General features: G+C 51.5%; 7 protein-coding genes across 7 annotated transcripts; 5 read left to right on the top strand and 2 right to left on the bottom strand.

The window, feature by feature from the left end:
• Positions 1-353: 353 nt before the first annotated feature.
• Positions 354-1,535, bottom strand: M436DRAFT_62443 (uncharacterized protein; the record flags this gene model as incomplete). Its single annotated transcript, XM_013573728.1, has 1 exon — positions 354-1,535. One exon carries the CDS (start codon positions 1,533-1,535, stop codon positions 354-356), a length of 1,182 nt encoding a protein of 393 aa, XP_013429182.1.
• Positions 1,536-2,324: 789 nt separating this feature from the next.
• On the top strand, positions 2,325-3,393 carry M436DRAFT_42947 (putative mitochondrial 2-oxodicarboxylate carrier protein; the record flags this gene model as incomplete). The annotated part of the gene is made up of 4 exons (XM_013573606.1): positions 2,325-2,396; positions 2,452-2,462; positions 2,521-2,691; positions 2,742-3,393. The coding sequence occupies 4 exons, from the start codon at positions 2,325-2,327 to the stop codon at positions 3,391-3,393; spliced, it is 906 nt and encodes a 301-aa protein (XP_013429060.1).
• Positions 3,394-5,022: 1,629 nt separating this feature from the next.
• On the top strand, positions 5,023-5,990 carry M436DRAFT_33908 (uncharacterized protein; the record flags this gene model as incomplete). Its single annotated transcript, XM_013573416.1, has 4 exons — positions 5,023-5,105; positions 5,164-5,482; positions 5,534-5,825; positions 5,881-5,990. Coding segments are annotated over 4 exons (804 nt in total), but the record flags the coding sequence as incomplete, so codon positions are not given.
• Positions 5,991-7,830: 1,840 nt separating this feature from the next.
• M436DRAFT_42449 (uncharacterized protein) lies at positions 7,831-10,389 on the top strand (the record flags this gene model as incomplete). Its single annotated transcript, XM_013573507.1, has 2 exons — positions 7,831-8,202; positions 8,317-10,389. 2 exons carry the CDS (start codon positions 7,831-7,833, stop codon positions 10,387-10,389), a joined length of 2,445 nt encoding a protein of 814 aa, XP_013428961.1.
• Positions 10,390-10,440: 51 nt separating this feature from the next.
• Positions 10,441-11,139, bottom strand: M436DRAFT_43015 (uncharacterized protein; the record flags this gene model as incomplete). Its single annotated transcript, XM_013573619.1, has 1 exon — positions 10,441-11,139. The coding sequence occupies one exon, from the start codon at positions 11,137-11,139 to the stop codon at positions 10,441-10,443; it is 699 nt and encodes a 232-aa protein (XP_013429073.1).
• Positions 11,140-11,617: 478 nt separating this feature from the next.
• Positions 11,618-14,065, top strand: M436DRAFT_71493 (tRNA ligase; the record flags this gene model as incomplete). The annotated part of the gene is made up of 1 exon (XM_013573807.1): positions 11,618-14,065. The coding sequence occupies one exon, from the start codon at positions 11,618-11,620 to the stop codon at positions 14,063-14,065; it is 2,448 nt and encodes an 815-aa protein (XP_013429261.1).
• Positions 14,066-14,610: 545 nt separating this feature from the next.
• On the top strand, positions 14,611-15,792 carry M436DRAFT_80469 (Aldo/keto reductase; the record flags this gene model as incomplete). The annotated part of the gene is made up of 2 exons (XM_013573889.1): positions 14,611-15,308; positions 15,381-15,792. 2 exons carry the CDS (start codon positions 14,611-14,613, stop codon positions 15,790-15,792), a joined length of 1,110 nt encoding a protein of 369 aa, XP_013429343.1.
• Between the last annotated feature and the right edge of the window lie 2,096 nt (positions 15,793-17,888).

The raw sequence follows: 17,888 nt of genomic DNA, 5'->3' as shown, positions 1-17,888 counted from the left end.
AGTGTAGGAATGTGTTTGATGTTTGAGAGTCAGGAAACAGAAGTTTTGGGGTTGGCAGTCGTTTTAGGTAGACATCAAAGGTGGAGTGTGGATATGACGCGAAGGATCTGTCCCCACTGTCAAACGTGTGGAATAATAGCGAGCATTAGATCAAGATTGAGACTTTGCAGCAGTTATTGAAGATTTGTACGATAAAACCATTCGAGAGTCTGCGAAATTACAGACGGGGGTATATAACAAAATGTACAGGAAAGAGGCCAGACCCGGATTCCTTGAACGCCTTTAAACACACAAAAGCATAATCCTGTATGCCCTCCCCGGTCGTGACTAAAGATGGCATGAGATAGTGCATCTCAAGCATGACTCTTGTGCTCGGTAGGCTCATGGTCCTCCTTGTCGCGAACATCGGAGCTGAAGGTCAGAGCACCGGAAGGTCTTCTCAGCAAAGGAGAGCCACCGACCATGGGACTTGGTTGACCGCTAGGGATACTATCATTGCGGCCATGGCCCAGGGCGCCACTGCGTACACTGCCTTCGTAGCCCCTCAAGCTAGAGACGTCTCCTCCCAAACTCCTGCCATCAAAGTTAAGTGATTTGGCATCAAAGTTGATACTTCTGCCATCAGCTCCAATCTCACGGTCGCGATGACCGTCTTTGTCCCGCTCTCTATCCCTGACTTGTCTGTGGCTTGCAGCGTAGTAGCTGTTACGATCAGAAGCAATGGCAGGAGCTGAGACGTCGCGAGACGAGTAGATGCTGGCGCGCTCGGCACTAATGAGAGGGCCAACTGCAGAACGAGTGGATGTGTGATCAACGTTGGCACTCAGAAGACTCAAGGGCAGAGACTCTCTGCTGTCGCCCCACATACTCTTGGGAGCAATAGCGCGAACAGATGCATCGGTATCCATAGAGCGGCGGCGACGCTTGGAAGAGGAAGCCAATGTCAGGATTGAGGCATTGTCGTTATTGGGATTGTTGTTGTTGTTATTGGTGTTGGCGGCAAGGTGAGGAGGAATAGCAGAAGGAGGTTGCTGTGAGAAGTGGGCGTGAGGCTGAGCGGTATTGAGGTGGTTATTGGTAGATTGGATGGTGGTCAGAGTAGTGGTGAGCGACTGCTGGGATTGGTTTGGCGAGGAAAAGGTGCTGTTGGGTCCAGCTCCATCGACTGAGCTCAGGGCACCGCCTCGATCATTGGTCGACGACTTGAAGTAGGCACGATCTGAGGCGATGGTCTCTGGGATGGTGGCAACAGTGTTGGCCTGGGAGCGGTTGCTGTTTACAGGAGGAGCCGACAGAGACGAGGTTCTGCTAGTGGTCGAGTCGCGAGTGTGGTGGACGTTCAAGCTGGCATTGTCCGAGGCGGATTGGGAGCTGCGGGACTCCTGACGACATTGCTGGAGGCGGCCAGATTGAGGGTATGGGTTGTTCTTGAGCTGGGAGGCCTTCTTTGCCTTTTTGCTGCTGGGGTGCAGATTGGTCAGACGCTTGACCCAGGCAGCGAACGGCCTCTTGTGAGCGGCGCGCTCTGTCGGCATTCGGTCAGTGATTGGCGGGCGAAGGTGTATGGGAGGGCGGCGCGATGGTGACTGCAACGTGTGCAGCTGCCATGGTCAGAATGTCAACAGCAGTTGACCGTCTTAAGTCTCGAGATGCTGGCCAGAGCACTCGGCCGCGCTTGTAATTTGATCCGGCCAAGGGCCCAGGGGGTCCGTGACGGCCGCGCCCCGCACAATCCATGACAAGAGCAGGCGCAGGGACCGAACACCGCGAGGGCTATCTATGACGGAGTAAGACTCCTGCCGGACTCCGAAACATCTGTGTGACTGCTATATCATCATCACTTTTGCCTCCCCGAATACAATACTATATGACTTGTGTAGCTGCGGGCATGTACAAGAGTGACGAGAAGCAGGACAGTGTCCATCGAGCAGCGACGTACCCTCGGCGGCTTCTCTAGACAAGTCTTGCAGCTTGCTGACCACGAATCGCCGACACCGCTATCGGGCTTGTGCGAGATACCGCCTACCGACTCACTTTTGTCTCACACCACTCTGGCCATGCAAGAATGGATATACAGAGACGTGTACACCCAACAGCAGTGGGAAGACCTGTATGAACTCGTACCAAACCCTCGGAAAATGCGCAAACAGACTTGTTATCACCCGAGGGCTCCGCTTCGGCAACTGCTTGAGCGACGTCGGCCCGCAGATATCACCCGTCGCGACCTGCCCATCATTCGTCGCGTCTGAACCTCCATTGTGCTTGACCTGTAGACTTGTACATACCATCACTCGTTGTATCTCGCCTCGGTCCACTCGCCCGTCATGTCTGAGCAGCCCAAGCCCCTTCCCTTCGTCTACCAGTTCATCGCTGGTGCCGTCGCTGGTGTCTCTGAGGTACACACATCTCCCCCATCCAATCCTCACCCGAATATCGCTAATGTCTATCTAGATTCTTGTTATGTACATGCCACCGCTCCTTCTTCAACCCGCAAAATCGCCTGATCTGACTATTCTCTAGGTACCCGCTAGACGTCGTAAAGACACGAATCCAACTCCAGAGCTCGACCGCTACTGGTGAGGAGGCCTACAACAGCATGGTCGACTGCTTCCGCAAGATTGTCCGCAATGAGGGCTTCTCGAGGCTGTACAGAGGAATCGAGGCTCCTATCCTCATGGAGGCCCCCAAGAGGTTGCAACTCTCGCCCTGAAAGTGCCCACACATGAGCTGACCATCCTCAGAGCGACCAAGTTTGCCGCAAACGACGAGTGGGGCAAGTTCTACCGTAATGCCTTCGGCATCCCTAAGATGACCCAAGGTCTCTCCGTTCTTACCGGCGCCACTGCTGGTGCCACCGAGGCTTTCGTCGTCGTTCCCTTCGAGTTGGTCAAGATCCGTCTGCAAGACAAGGCACAATCACACAAGTACAACGGCCTGGTAGACTGTGTGCGCAAGGTCGTCCAGCAGGAGGGTGTTCTCACTCTGTACCAAGGTCTGGAGAGTACAATGTGGAGACACATCTTGTGGAACGCCGGTTACTTTGGCTGCATTTTCCAAGTCCGCGAACTCCTTCCCAAGGCCGACAACAAGAAGTCTCAAGTCTTGAATGATCTGGCTTCGGGTGCTGTCGGTGGAACTGTCGGTACAATCCTGAACACACCCATGGATGTCGTCAAGAGCAGAATCCAAAACTCCCCGAGAGTGCCTGGAGGCATCCCCAAGTACAACTGGGCCTGGCCGGCCCTGGGCACGGTGTACAAGGAGGAGGGCTTCAGCGCTCTCTACAAGGGTTTCTTGCCCAAGGTCTTGAGACTGGGCCCTGGTGGTGGTATTTTGCTCGTTGTCTTCACTGGTGTGATGGACTTCTTCAGAAAGATGAAGGCAGAGGTCTAGAAAGCCTGGAGCTTACCGTTACCAAAATCCCTCGATCTGCCAGGATATGCAGCACCCTTCGTATCAACAATGAACAGTACGACTCATGCAACTTTCGATTGTGATGAAGATTGGCACAGCTTCAAGACTCTCGATCAGCCCTCGAGCCTACCAGAGTGCAGCCCACAGAGTAGTAATGATGCCGACATTGGCACCGACAATTCCAAGCACCAGGGTATTTGAATAAATATAGCCAAGCCAATTGACGAAGATTCTGAATCGCGGTTCCCTGATGGCGACGAAATAGGCTCGAAGCGGTGGAAAGATATGCTTTTTCGCTTTTCGACCGTTACGAACAAGTCACCAACATGCCGTGCAAAGAAACACGAAGCTCTCCACTTCCCATGACTCCTGCATTGGTCATGGATCTGTTCGGGCGTGCGAAGGATGACAAAGTTATACTTTGCCCTTGATCTTATGCTGCTTTTGAATCCCCCCCTTTTATCTCTTTGCGCAATCTGATCAGCCAGCTGCGGCCAAAGTTCAAGCCTCAAGCCTCGTGCGAGTGTATTCCCACCGTGCTCGCGTGCTGCGACAACGAACCCATAACCTTGAGTGGTTCGTGAAATTCTATTTCGAAAGTCTTTTCAGACTTCTACATCATCCGCTGCGTGTATGCTCCTTGGATGTTGTGCATAACAGCTTTGCCGTGCCTTTTCTGTAGGGCTTTGCCTGTACTCTTGTACCTTTTGAAGTGTTTCGGTCACGCCTCCGAAATGCAAGAAGCAGGAGAAGCACAAGACTTCTCAATTCGTTTATGTCTCGTGACCAGTCATCGTGCTGCGCAATGCGATCGGCAGGGGCTCCTCGCAAAGCCATTCCGTTCTTTCAGTTCACACCGCAATGTCTTTGAATAGAGAAATGTCAATCAATTCACAATTTGCTAATCACGAGCAGTCTGGTGCAGTGCCTACTTTTTTGCTCTCACGTGGAATGAGCCAAGTGCTTAGCATAAATCGCTGGATTCGGGGCCCACTAATCAAAGACCTGAGACGCCCCGAGAGCATGTTCGAGATTTCGGCGCCGTTCATCTGGGAGCTGTTCTGCAGGTGCAAATGCCCAAGGATGGCCTAGCCGCTCTCGTGGCTGAGATCCTCCAGGTACCGTGCCTCGAGTACCTTGACCATGTCGGTTGGTCCATGACTTCAACGTGGTCGCAGCTCGCCCACCCCCAAAGCCGCGGAAGGGCGCGCCCTAATTCGATAGCCACCGGGCGCGATTGAGTGTTCTGCTTCGCCTGTGGTTGATCCAGGCTAATTGAGCCTTTTTCGTGGGTGAGCTGGGCAACTACCTTGTCGAAGTACGCCATGGACAAGCCCGAATGCCCCAGAGCTCAAAAGGTCCTTGCGTTCTTTTTTGATATATGTATGGCGATGTCTCCCGCGCGCCTGACATCTGAATGTCAGTTCCTGCTTCGGATTCTTCCATTGAGTTCCCTTCGATCTGGGGTTGTTCCTTCGCACGGTCTTCCTGGCCCTCTGACTACCGATCAGTGTTTGATCTCTGTTTCTTGTCTGCTTCAAGAGCCACATCGGAGTCGACATCCATATCACGATATATCGACTACCCAATAGCATGGCCAACAGAGATGATCTCAGACCCCAAGTATTGGGTGTCATGATCACATTCTGGATTCTCACATGGGTCATCGTGGGTCTGCGTGTCTATGTCCGGTATGTGTCTATCTGTCTTGCCATGACTCAATCTGTTATAGGTCGCTGACTTCAATAGCACTTGCATGATCAAGTCTTTCGGCAGGGATGACGTTGCCATGATTGTCACACTCGTTCTGTTCACAGGGTATCTGTCATGTCAGGCTGCAGCAGTAACACATGGTATTGGCAGACACCGCAAAGACATTCCCGACGAAGCTCTGCCTATCGGTTTTGCTGCCTGGATGTTTGCAGAAGTCTTTTATACTGCATCAGCATCTGTTTTGAAAGTTGCTGTCGGCCTGTTCCTGGAGCGAATCACACAGAACAAGACGCACGTTCTCTTCATCCGCATTATGATGGCGGCTACCATGTTGATCGGCACGATCTACTTTTTCGTATGTGGAGGTACATAATTTCTCCAATGGGCAATATGCTAACACTCACAGGTTGCTCTCTTCCAATGTACACCAATCTCGTTCTATTGGGACTTCTCACCAAACGCAAAAGGACATTGCATCAGTCCTATGGTTCTGGTTGTCATCTCGTACGTCGCATCTGTTCTCAATGGAGGCGCCGATTTCTTCTTCGGCATCTTGCCCATCTTCATTGTCAAGGACTTGAACATGAGGAGAAACACCAAAATCGTGGTAGCTGCTATTCTTGGATTCGCCGCTATTGGATCTCTTTCTACCCTGGTTCGCCTTCCTTATGTCAAGCAACTCGGAACCTACAAAGGAGGTAAGGACACTGCACGCTTGAGATTGAAAGTGTAAATGCTGACATATCATCTCAGAGTTCCTCTACACTTCTACTTACATTGCTCTCTGGAGTACTGTCGAGGTGGGCATTGGCATCTCAGCGGCCAGTCTGGCCACCCTCCGGCCCTTGGTTCAGAAGCTCTTCCCTACTCTTCTTCCCGATGCCCCCAGCAGCGGACCCACAAACTCGAATCTCAAATGGTCTACCAAGCAAGGACGAAGAGCAGGCAGAAAGGGCAACCCTCTGGACAGTGCCGAGAACGGCGCAAGAAACAACCACGCCATGATCACTACTGTAACAGGCGCAAAGCCTGTATCTGGGATCCACGACAACAACAGCCAAGAAAACATCTACCTGGCGGAGGATGACAGGGACATGCTACCTCTGAAGACGTGGGACCACGGCATCAGCAAGAGCGTGCAAGTCACCACCACAGAAGAGAGACATGCAGCAGCCTCGAGATCGAGTGGCTCCATTGAAAGCAGCAAGGACTACGCATCAGACGACACGACCTATGTCTACGAACGGGTATAGTCTACAGAACACAAAACGCCCTGGTGGCTGTTCCGTCTTTTCTTTTTCACATATCAGACCAGCGACCGAACAAACCACTTCTTTCCTCGCATACTTTTTAACAACCGGCATCGACAGAACAGTTTAGATACCCACCTTTCTTGAAAACCACTCGTCTAGTCAAGCTACACCTACCTCTAATAACCAAGACAACTTGTTCAAACCTCCACGACTGCTGTATTTCTTCTCACCCTTGTTGCGAAATCTCCACTTTGTCACGGCTTATACGCACTACTGATTCTCTGGTTGCCTAGCCTTGGCTATCACATGCCCGCTGCCCAGTCCTTACCCATGACTCGTGAATACCGGGCGACTAAGACATGGTGCGTAACCTGCCATCCCGCAGAGGTAGATCCAGACAACATCCATTCCCATCCACTACTTGGGATTCGCACCGTTATAGCAAGACCGAGACCATTCTTCGGCCGGAGTGAAACTAGAGAGCAAGCGAGTCAGTGATTCGGTTGTACAATATGTCAACGCCTATTTCAACGAGGAACAAACTCTAAACAAAACATCATCGAACGACTGTATCGCAACTGTTGTTAGCCTTTGTCTTCGCGCTTCTGAGGTCGTCTCTCCGAGAACACTACGATTCGTCGATGGACGGGATGGCAGATGCGTCTAGATTACAGAGAGATGAACATGCTTGACTCATGTACATAGAAGTCCAAGTTGTAATATGTCATGATTAGTAGATAGGTTACATCCCCAAGGCGATTGTCTCTCCCATCCAAGTGTTTTGCCGTCATCACTCGACTCAGACCGGACTCGATGTCCTACAAAATGTCGAACAAGCCATGTCTCATCGCAATGAAAAACAGGCAGGAAGAAGCGTCAAGTGGCTTGCGGAGCTGAAGACCATACGACATACGTGCTGATACAGATGTCACTTGCTCGAGTCAAGGGCAATTGGGAGTCTAGCTGAAGGATTCGAATAGTTGTTGGGGAAGCTGGTTCTTCTGGAGAACCCGTGGCGCTGGGATTGAATAGCGTGGGTTCCGTGCGGTGCTGTACTTTGGCAGATGACAGTCAGCGGCTTGGGTATCCACGTGGTCGTGTGTCAGTGTCAGTGTCAGTGTCAGTTGCTGTCGAAGGGTCGGACTGGACTTGGGAAGACATGTAGATGTTTGATGTACCCCTTTTGGCCGGTTGTCGGCGAAGCCCTGGCCGAGGTCGGGGTTTTGTGGGGAGCTTGGAGAGTGATGAAGCACGAGCTTCTATACAGAGAGCTGAACCTGGCGCGACAGATTATGATGCCTTGAAAGCTATAGCAGATCTGAGCTGGCCTACCAAGTCGGTTCGGTGTGGTAAATTGATTTGGTGGCTTAGTATGGCACGCGACAGCACTTGAACCACAGACGCACCGTCTGCAAGACAGCAAGAAACAGAAACACAAAACATTCAAGCAATGCCCATCAGGCCATTCAGCCTGCCGCCAAACCCGTCGCTGGTGGCTGTTGTAGTCATCATCCGAACGCGATCAGGTCCGCGACTGGTCTTTCATTATCCGGGCACCCCTGAAGCCGTGCAGCGCAATACATCATGGCACTTTGGATCTGCCAATAGCGATTCTGAAGAAGCAAGCTCCTCGGATGACGACCAGACTGTAGTCTCCGACGACGAGAGCACCACGTCTTCACGACAGACGGCAAGACCCAGTATCGCATCGCAGAGCCGTGCTGCTGAGACAATCTCCTCCAGAAGGACTACACGCACATTGCACTCGGATGCCCCAGACAACGACGAGGATGACGACGACCTCGACAACTTGGATGTCGAAGTGCTGGACTTGAATTCTTCGCCTGCCGACAAGCCCACGCCGGCTGCTGCGAGTAATAATGCTTCACACGATCGAAACACCAGTGCCACGCGGCACGAGAACACGACCGATAAGCGGAATACACCCGAATGGGAGAAACTATTGGGATATCCAGTCGAAGGGCTGGAGATGATGCTGTCGCCTCCGTCGAGCATGCACAAGAAGCGCTTCGAGGTCATGCTGGACGATCTCGTGTTTCTCGGATACCCCATCTTTGTGCGCGACGATGGCACCTGGAAGAAGAAGAAGACCAAGAGGAGGGCTTCTACAAAGGACGGAAAGAGCAGTCAGGGAGGCCATGGACAAGAAGACGACGGGAACGACAGTGGCAGCGATAATGAGAACGACGATGATGACGAAGAAGGTGCTGAAGACAACGATATGTTCAGCCCACCTCTATCACCCTTGACACCTCGACGACCACCTCAGAACGGAGATCTACCTGGAAGCTTCCCCTCAGAACCCGCAATGTCCGAAGCTGCCTCGGAGACAGGCAGTGCCAATAGCAATCAGGATGAAATGACCATGTTTCACGTCGTCTTCGTCATGAACCCTCCAGCCTTGGAGTACCATATTCGTCTCCAGGAAATGTACGACAATGTCGTCAAAAAGTTTGCAAAAGCCCTTCGCTACGAGCAAGCACGTTCGAATGCAATATACCAAGATGCAAAGAAGATGCAGTCGCTCAAAGCACAAGCAAAGGAGAACAAAACACCCATGTCTGTGTTATGGCCGACTCTGATAGCTAGCTGTTCTTTGGCAAAAGCAGTCGCTATCCTGTATACCAGCATTGCGAGCAACAAGATTGCGCACATCAGTATTGGTGAAGGATTCGAGGCGAGCATCCAGATTCCACAGGCCATCTCGACACCCTATGTGCCTACGCCTACAGAGCCACAACTACCTGGTCTGTGGCTCACTACTGCCAACAGTCTATCCGACGATGGCCAAAGTCTAAGTCCACACGCAGCTCTTCTGCTACTCGAAGACAAAGACACTATGCTCAAAGAGATCGAAGGTGATGGCAAAGAAGCGGGCTCTCCCCTCGCCTTCTTCATCCGTGAACTCACGCCTACAAAATCTTTGACCAAACTCTCTGCCGCTCTATCTCTACCACTATCAGATGTACAATTCCTCGCTCGTCACCTCATCTACTGGCGTCGTGCTAGAGCGATTCCTCCCCTCCATATCCGCGACTCATACATTGTATCACCCAACTGCGATATGCGTCAACTCACCAAAGCTATGCCGTTATACGCTCAACAATTTTCTGCTCTTCCTTCTCTGCCCAAGATGCTGCAGAACTTGAGTGGCAAGCCCATCCAATATGGCTTTCTGATCCCAAGCAAGGACCACAAACCTGCTTATATGGACATCTTGGCTTGGCTGTTGAGAGGCGGCTGGGCAACGCAACTCCGAACTTTCGCTTGGGTCAAGGTGTCGCCTGCTGTCAAGGTAGCCGTGGCAGTGAAATTGAAACAGGAGTTTGAGGATAGGATGGCCAAGCGACCGCCCTCTGCCCTCAAGACCTCTGCTGCTGCAACACACTCGCGATTGAGCAGCCATAGCGCGGATACCAGACGTATCTCTGAAGACTCGTATGACGGCGGCATCTCAGAGGTTGCGAGCAGTAGATTGAGTGTATCCTCCGCGCAACTGCTTTCGCCTACATTGAGTAGATCAGCCAGCGCTAGCGATGCAGGAAGTAATGGCAGTGGAAGGACAGCTATCCCCCCACCTGCTGGTCCCCAACGCGCAGATACATCGCCGAATTTACATGCGAGTAAGGAATTGGCGCCTTCGTCTCCTTCGGTGTTGTCGAATAGCAGTGTTTCTGGCCACGAAGATGATGCGTCCACCATTCACTCCGCAGCATTGCCTTCGACGGATATCGGGACGTATCGACAGACTTTGGTTTTGTCGCCGCATAAAGCTTCCACGGAGGAAAGTAGATGGTTGGCGCATATTGGGGCGAATCTGGAGGATGGGGAGGTCAAGGAGCATTGGGGTGTTTTGGTCAAGCATTTTGATGGCAAGAGGGCTATGGAGGAGGTTGCGGCTAGAGAGGGCTTGAAGAGGAGTAAAGTGCAGGGATTGTTGCATAAATTGGAGCAAGAGGGTGTGTTGTATATGGTGAGGCATTGGTAGTTTGTGTAGGTATCCATCTAGTCGTTTGAATTGTGCTTTTATCTTGCAGCTTCACGAGGTCCTCTGTCTTACGTCCCTGTCTTCTCCTCTCAATCCACCTAATGCATCTTGCACCAACTCTCTCAACTCCCTCTGTGTCTCTTCACTCTGGAAATCAGGTCGAGCAGCCAACTCGTCAATCCTCCTCCTGAACTCTGGGTCTGGTGCCTCACCAACCTCATCCTCACCCATCGTGCCCAAATCAATCTTGACACCATGAGGCAGCGGCGGCGGAGCACCAATGCCATTTGTGCTTTGACTCGTGCCATCAGCAGCTTGTTGCGCGCTCGGCATCCCCGTCTGCGCCAGTATAGACGCAGCAGCACCTCCCGGCACCAAGCTCGCCAAATACGCAGCCACCTCTGGGAAATCACCCTCTTGCTCAAACTTTTCTGCCGCCGTTTGGCCTTCTTCGTTGCGGAGGGTTGGGTCGACGTTGCATTGCTCGATGAGGAATTTGGCCATGTCTGGTGTTTCGACGCTGAAGAGACAGGTTTCGCCGTCTTCGTCGGTGAGATTTGGGTTTACTGAGTAGGTGGAAAGCAGGGTGCGCAGGACATCCGGGTGGTTGTAGGAGGCGGAGGCGTGGAGGAGGGAGTAGCCGTGGCGGTCTTGTTGTGAGGCTAGATTGGGTCGGGATTGGAGGTGTTGGAGGACTTGGTCGGGTTTGTCGACGACGAGATTGAGGAGTCTGTCGATTGTTTGCGCCATGGTGTTATTTTTGTGTTGAGTGTTTGGTGTGAGTGAATGAGTAGAGTGATTGAAGAAGTCCTTGGTTGGCGGCAGGCGGCGTCTAGAGCTCTTTCTTTTTCTGATGTCAGGGTGTTGCCCCTCGTTCGAGAAAAGTTGCCCGTTCGTGACACCGCGCGAGTCATGTGCTCGGTGTCGACATCTTCACAGGTTGATCTGGTCCAATTCGAGTTGTTTGTGAACAAGACTGATCAAAAGGTGGATCTCGTCAACCCTTTACGAGCCACAGTCTGATTAGAGTCGTGCTAACTGCCGCAGCGGTGGAAGATTGGTGTGGAAATAGGAAGGAGCAATCTAGTCTCATCCCACCGCATCTCCGCTAATGACTCGAAAATTCAATTCGCGCTTAAACACTTTCTTGCCATCCATCAGCATTCCATCACACATAAATCTCATCCATTTCCTCTTCTCATCTGAGCCTTGATCCAACTAATCAGTCATGGCTCACAACGATCAGGCTCCCTACCGTCCTCAGGATGCCCATGAGGTGTCTGAGATGATCCGCGGCCTGTCCAGCCATCTCAAGGGCAAAGATGGAAAAGGCGGTTTCTCATGCAGAAAGGCTACCTTCAAAGTAACAAACTCCAAAATCAGTGTCGACTCCTGGAAAATGCAGGATTGGGACTACAAGAAGCCCAACCTTCCCACTTATGCCAGAGGTCTTTTCACAACCACAAACTCAAAAGGTGAACCTGAGATTGTGACTAGAGGATACGACAAGTTCTTCAACCACGGCGAAGTCAAGAAGACCGAGTGGAAGAACGTCGAGGAGAACACAAAAGGTCCTTATGAGCTCAGTGTAAAGGAAAACGGTTGCATCATCTTCCTTTCTGGTCTCGAGGACGGCTCTCTTTTGGTCTGCAGCAAGCACTCGACTGGACCGCGTGATGATGCGAATCTCAGTCACGCCGTGGCCGGTGAGAAGTGGGTTGACAGGCACCTTGCTTCTGTCGGAAAGTCAAAGAAGGATTTGGCTGCCAAGCTCCGTGCCATGAACGCAACTGCTGTCGCCGAGCTGTGTGATGATGAGTTCGAAGAGCACGTCCTGGCATACAACCCCGAAACTGCTGGTCTCTACCTTCACGGCATCAACCTCAACCTTCCCGAATTCGTCACATACCCTCACCACCTTGTCGATAGGTTCGCATCGGAATGGGGATTTAAACACACCATGTTCATCACAGAGACCGACATCACCAAGGTTAAATCTTTCCTAGACAAGGTTGCAGAGACTGGAAGCTATCACGGCAGAGAGACAGAGGGCTTTGTTGTCAGATGTCAGGCCCGAGAGACCCCTGACACACCATTCGAGGACTGGTTCTTCAAGTACAAATTTGAGGAGCCCTATCTCTTGTACAGACAGTGGAGAGAATGCACAAAAGCCATCATCAGTGAACGACAGCCCAAATACAGGAAGCACAAGGAAATCACCGAGGAATACCTCCACTACGCTCGCAAACGACTGAGAGAAGACCCCAACCTTGGAAAAGAGTACAATCAGAACCATGGCATCATCAAGCTTAGAGACGACTTTTTGGCGGAACGTGGCCTGAAGGGCTCCGACATCATACGTGCGGAGCTCGAGAAGGGTAATCAACATGGTATGGGTATCGACCGCAATGTGGTTCTCGTACCTGTTGCTACCATCGGTTGTGGAAAGACTACCGTCGCACTTGCGCTCTGCAAGCTCTTCGGATGGGGACATATCCAGAACGATAACATCACTCACAAGCCCAAGCCTCTGAAATTCGCACAGGCAATCTGTGATGGGCTTATTGACTACCCAGTTATGATTGCCGACAGAAACAACCACCAACGTCGTGAGAGAACGCAGATCTTCGCCGATGTGTCAAGAACTGTTCCTCAGGCTCATTTCGTTGCTCTCCACTACGTTCACGACCGCGCCAACTACGATCAGATCAAGCAGGCTACACGAGAGCGTGTGCTGACCAGAGGAGACAACCATCAGACCATTCAGGCTGGTTCAAAGGGACAGCACGAGATTATTGGCATCATGGATGGCTTTATGTCGCGTTTCGAGCCCGTCAGGGCTGAGCGTGAGCCTGACAATGCTTTCGAGCTTATCATCGATCTGAATGTTGCAGCTTCGTCACGCGAGAACTTGGAGACTGTTGTTTCTCAGCTTAGTGCAGAGTTTCCCAAGCTCTTCGGCACAATGCCTTCTGCTGAAGATCTCGACAAGGCAATCGAGGCAGCGCTCAACGACTACAAGCCTGATATCAAGCACGAGATCGGTGGAAGCAACAAATACAAGAACAAGGCACTTCAGCAAGGTCCCAATGGAGCCAACGGACAGACAGCACAGAAGGCTCCTAAGCTCGAGTACTTCAGCGCGACACTAGATCCCAAGCGTGTCGTAAGCATCCTTGACGCAGTGTTCCGGGACGCCGACCCCGACGCCGCAAAGACGTATCGTGTGTTGCAGACACAGAACCGTGTTCAGTCAGAATTCCATGTTACATTGATGCACCGTGCATCTGCTTCCCAGAACAAGGAATATTGGCAGCAGCTTACCGAGGCTCACACAGTCGCTGCAAGCAAGCCTAACGCCGCGCCTGAACCGGTTCTCGGCAGCTGCAAAGTGTTGCTGGAGCGTCTTGTCTGGGACGGCAGACTGATGTGCTTTGTCGTCCGCATGATTCCTGACGAGAAGGATCAGAGCGGTATGCAGTGGCGCAGTGTCAACGAGACTGCTCACATCACAGTCGGCACTGTCAGCCCCGATGTCAAGCCCAAGGAGAGCAATGATCTGTTGAAGAGATGGTTGCAGTCTGGTAGCGGAGGCAGCACTGGCATTGGCGAAATAACGATCAAGGGTCACGTCGAGCTTCCTGCTACTGTCAAGAGTGTCTTGCAGAAGCATTGATCTGAGAAGAAAAGGGGAAAAGGTTATGTCTTGATGAACGGTGTTTAGCATTAGAAGGAATCGATGAGTGCAGAATTAAAGGCGGATCGCTAGAAGGGAATGGCTATCAAAGCAGCGTACTCATCTTGTTAGCTCTTTACGCTGAGGCATCAATTCCTCAATAGTATTCAGAATCATAGCGATACGAGTCACAAGTCGTTATCGGTTAGTTTTACCTCCAGTCGTTCGTTCAGCACCGGTTAAATGCACGAATTGCGGGATGGCCGAAAGAAGAAGCCCCCTCCGCAAAAGTCTAACGATGCTCAGACAACGTTCCATGTCGTCTTCCAGAACTTCCTCCTGATTCTTTTGCTTGTTATCGAGGTCTCTTGTCTCTTCGATTGACCAACTCGATACCTACATACCACCGGGAAATTTTGATCTCTGCCAGCGAAGTACGACAACCATTGGACAGGACCTGAAACATCTAGATATCAGAGGCAATCCATCCACCAGGAAACTATCTTGCTCCTCCAGAGAAACCCCCTTCTCGATCTGCAACTACAATGACCGACACTCCCCTCCGCCCGCGAGGCGACCTCCCCTCCGAAATCTCTCCTATCGTAATGGGCGGAGCAGCATGGAGCCACCAAATCAACGCCGACGCCGAGACCCGGCCAGTGATCCCCGTGATCCTCAGCGCCTTTTCTCACGGTATACGCACAATCGACACATCACCCTACTACGAGCCCTCTGAAAAGATTCTGGGCAAGGCTCTTTCTGATGCGGCAATCAGTGCGAAGTACTCGCGAGAGGATTACTTTTTGATGACCAAAGTGGGCAGGATAGCTTCCGAAGAATTCAACTATTCGCCACAATGGGTGAGGCAATCAGTAGAGAGGAGTTTACAGCGTTTTCAGACGACGTATTTGGATGTGGTGTTTTGCCACGACGTCGAGTTTGTTTCTGACAATGCTGTTGTGGCTGCAGTGGCTGCGCTTTGGGAATTCGTGGAGCAGGGTAAAGTCAGGTATGTGGGTATTTCTGGATATCCTATTGAGAAGTTGGTCAGGGTGGCGAAGTTGTGCAAGGAAAAACTGGGAAGACCATTGGATATTGTGCAGAACTGGGGCCAGTTGACACTGCAGAATACGAAGCTCAGGGATCAGGGCCTGGAGGAATTGGGCAAGGCAGGGGTTAAAGTGGTGTGTAGTAGCAGTCCGTTGAACATTGGATTGTTGAGAGCTCAGGGTGTGCCTATTGGGTGAGTGATTTTCTTGAAAGATACTGGACTTTTGTGTGGCGATGGCAAAGAGAGACTAACATACCACATCAGATCTCTGGGGGACTGGCACCCAGCCCCATCTGCTCTGCGACAAGCAACCGCCAACGCAGCAATCCTTGTCGCCTCCCACAACGACGACTTAGCATCCCTAGCTCTCCGCTTCGCTGTCCGCGAAACCGCTCGTCGCGATCCTGGTCTGCCTGCCATGGCATTGATCATGGGACCCGGCAGTGTTGCAGAAGTGGAGTCCTGCGCTGCTGCTGCAAACAGCGTCAAGGATGTCAGCGTCAAAGGCAAGTATGGGGATCTGAGGGATGATATTGTGGTTGATGAGGAAGGAGTTAAAAAGGATCAGGGGTTGGTGGACGGGGTGAGGAGGATTTTGGGAGACTGGGTTGATTACTCATTTGGGAGTCCACCTGAGGGGTGGGATGTCGAGGCTGGGAGGATGGGGGAGGTGTAGAGGGTTTGCGAGTTAGGACGCATGAGATTTCATCACGATGTTTGCAGGCGATGGTAGTGCATGTTTTATCGTGTACAAAAGCATAAGATAGCAAAAAAGAAAAGAGCGTCTAATGGCAACAATTAATATGACTACCGATGTTGATAAAGACCAAGGACCACTAAGTCATTAAGCCAAGATCATCCTAGGATGCCTAATAAGACGCAGAACTTCACGCCAAAGACATAGCTTGACTTTCTGGGCGTGACACAAGTTGTAAAAGGAAGCCGCGACTAGCTATACAACTGCACAGTACCTCAATCATACAATATATCCACCCACAGTCATGATAGACGAGTGTCCTTAACTGATCTATCGTGATCTCATCACCTCGCCTTGTATCCTGCTATTCATCTAGGACACAGCTATATAAATGCACAGTTCCCACAGAAAACGCGAGGCATCCATTGAGATGCCATCTTTCTCAGGCTCTCCTTGGTTACATATCCAATGGAGACATCACTGTGCCTGTCAACAGCGAGATCACCGCTCGTGGGATGAGCGTGGGTGTTCCTATGTGTAAGGAATCGTCCAGTGTGATGGCTTCGGCCTCTCGAGTGTGGTCATGAGAACGGGCAAGAGCCACTGACTTCAGCACGCGAGAAGGCCGTGCTCCGTCTTCATAGTACCTAAATGACCAAGAGATATGCACGGCGAGGGAAGTGCCGTAAATTTCCAAATCGCAGTGATACGCAAGGGCAAATCGTCGTTGGCGGAATTATGCGTCCTTGCTCTTGCGTAAGAATCCTCGTCCAAATACGTGCCCTTGCTTGCATCTGTGACCCATCTCTAAGCTGCTTGGTCCCTTCTCTTTGATCGGATAGACCCAGCCATGGTTGCTGAGGATATCTCCGTCTGCCGAATCACAGTCTGGAGCGGCGAGTAACCAGGTAAGCTCCACATTTGTTAAGGGTGCAGAGGGGAGTCGTGTATGTCAACTTGCACTCATGCCGGACGCCGAAACATGCAACGACTTGGGGCGATAAGTGAGCTTCAGGAGGTCGTGATTCTGTAACTTTGAGACGGGACAAGCAGCGATGGACGTCCTAACAAGGAGCGTCTTCACGAGTCAGTAGATTATAGTCTCAGCAGCAACGATACCAGACCTTTGCAGGTTCACGAACAATGATGCCAGCGATTGTTCCTATTGCAGATCTCACCAGAAGTCGTCTCTCAGGATCGAACATGATGCGTATAGTCGGCAGCAACAAAGCTGGTTTTCACGGTCGCGGTAAGCAAGACAGTCGCTGATAGAGCCTCTTACAAAGGATCATGTAAGTGTGTTGGTAGCTCTCGCCCTTCTCCATGGAGGAGATGATGGCCGAGATGCAAAGACGCGCAGCTGTACTCGAGGACTAGCACCGGAGCTATGTTTTGAGAGACTGACAACGAGACAATGATTGACACCACGGTTTGCAAAGTAATCATTCAGGGTATTTCTTCATGGAGAAAGAACCTCTGGTGGGTTACTTCAGCATACGAGCTCGTACACAACATCGACTTGTGGGCCGTGAGCATAATCCAGACTCACTGCATGAACCCCTGTTGAGCACTTGATCGTTTCTCGGTGATCTTGGCTTGCCCAGGTCAGAAATCGTAAGATAACAGTCACCCCGTTAGGCAGCCATAGTAGCACGAGCACCAGAGGACTACATCGCGTTCTTCGTTGATCGGCGGATAGACGGATACAGACAGCATCCGATGATCAGGAGCGGATGTCGAGACTTCCAGCGGAGAAGAGGAATCCGGACATCTTTGTAAGCTGCATGTCGTGTCGCATACCATACCCCACAATAATGTCCTAGCTTGACAGCTTGCCCTGTATCGACACATGGGTACGATTGAATACGAATAACCACAAAAGTGTTTCGGGTTCCAAGGCATCCAGTTCTTTTCTTGGTAAGCAGAATGGTTCTGAAGACCGTAGAAATTGCTGTGTCTTTGCGATCAGGATAGGGCTTGTTTCTGGATCTGCCATCTTATAGATGGTGATCAAAGCTTCGCGGACGCGTGCTTATACGAGTACGAAGCTGTCAAGAACAACATCCATGTCGTGT

Source organism: Aureobasidium namibiae (assembly GCF_000721765.1).
Source record: "Aureobasidium namibiae CBS 147.97 unplaced genomic scaffold scaffold_5, whole genome shotgun sequence".
NCBI classification, from domain to species: Eukaryota; Fungi; Ascomycota; class Dothideomycetes; order Dothideales; family Saccotheciaceae; genus Aureobasidium; species Aureobasidium namibiae.
Note: the sequence above shows the minus strand (reverse complement) of the source record. Positions and strands in the feature narration are given on the sequence as shown.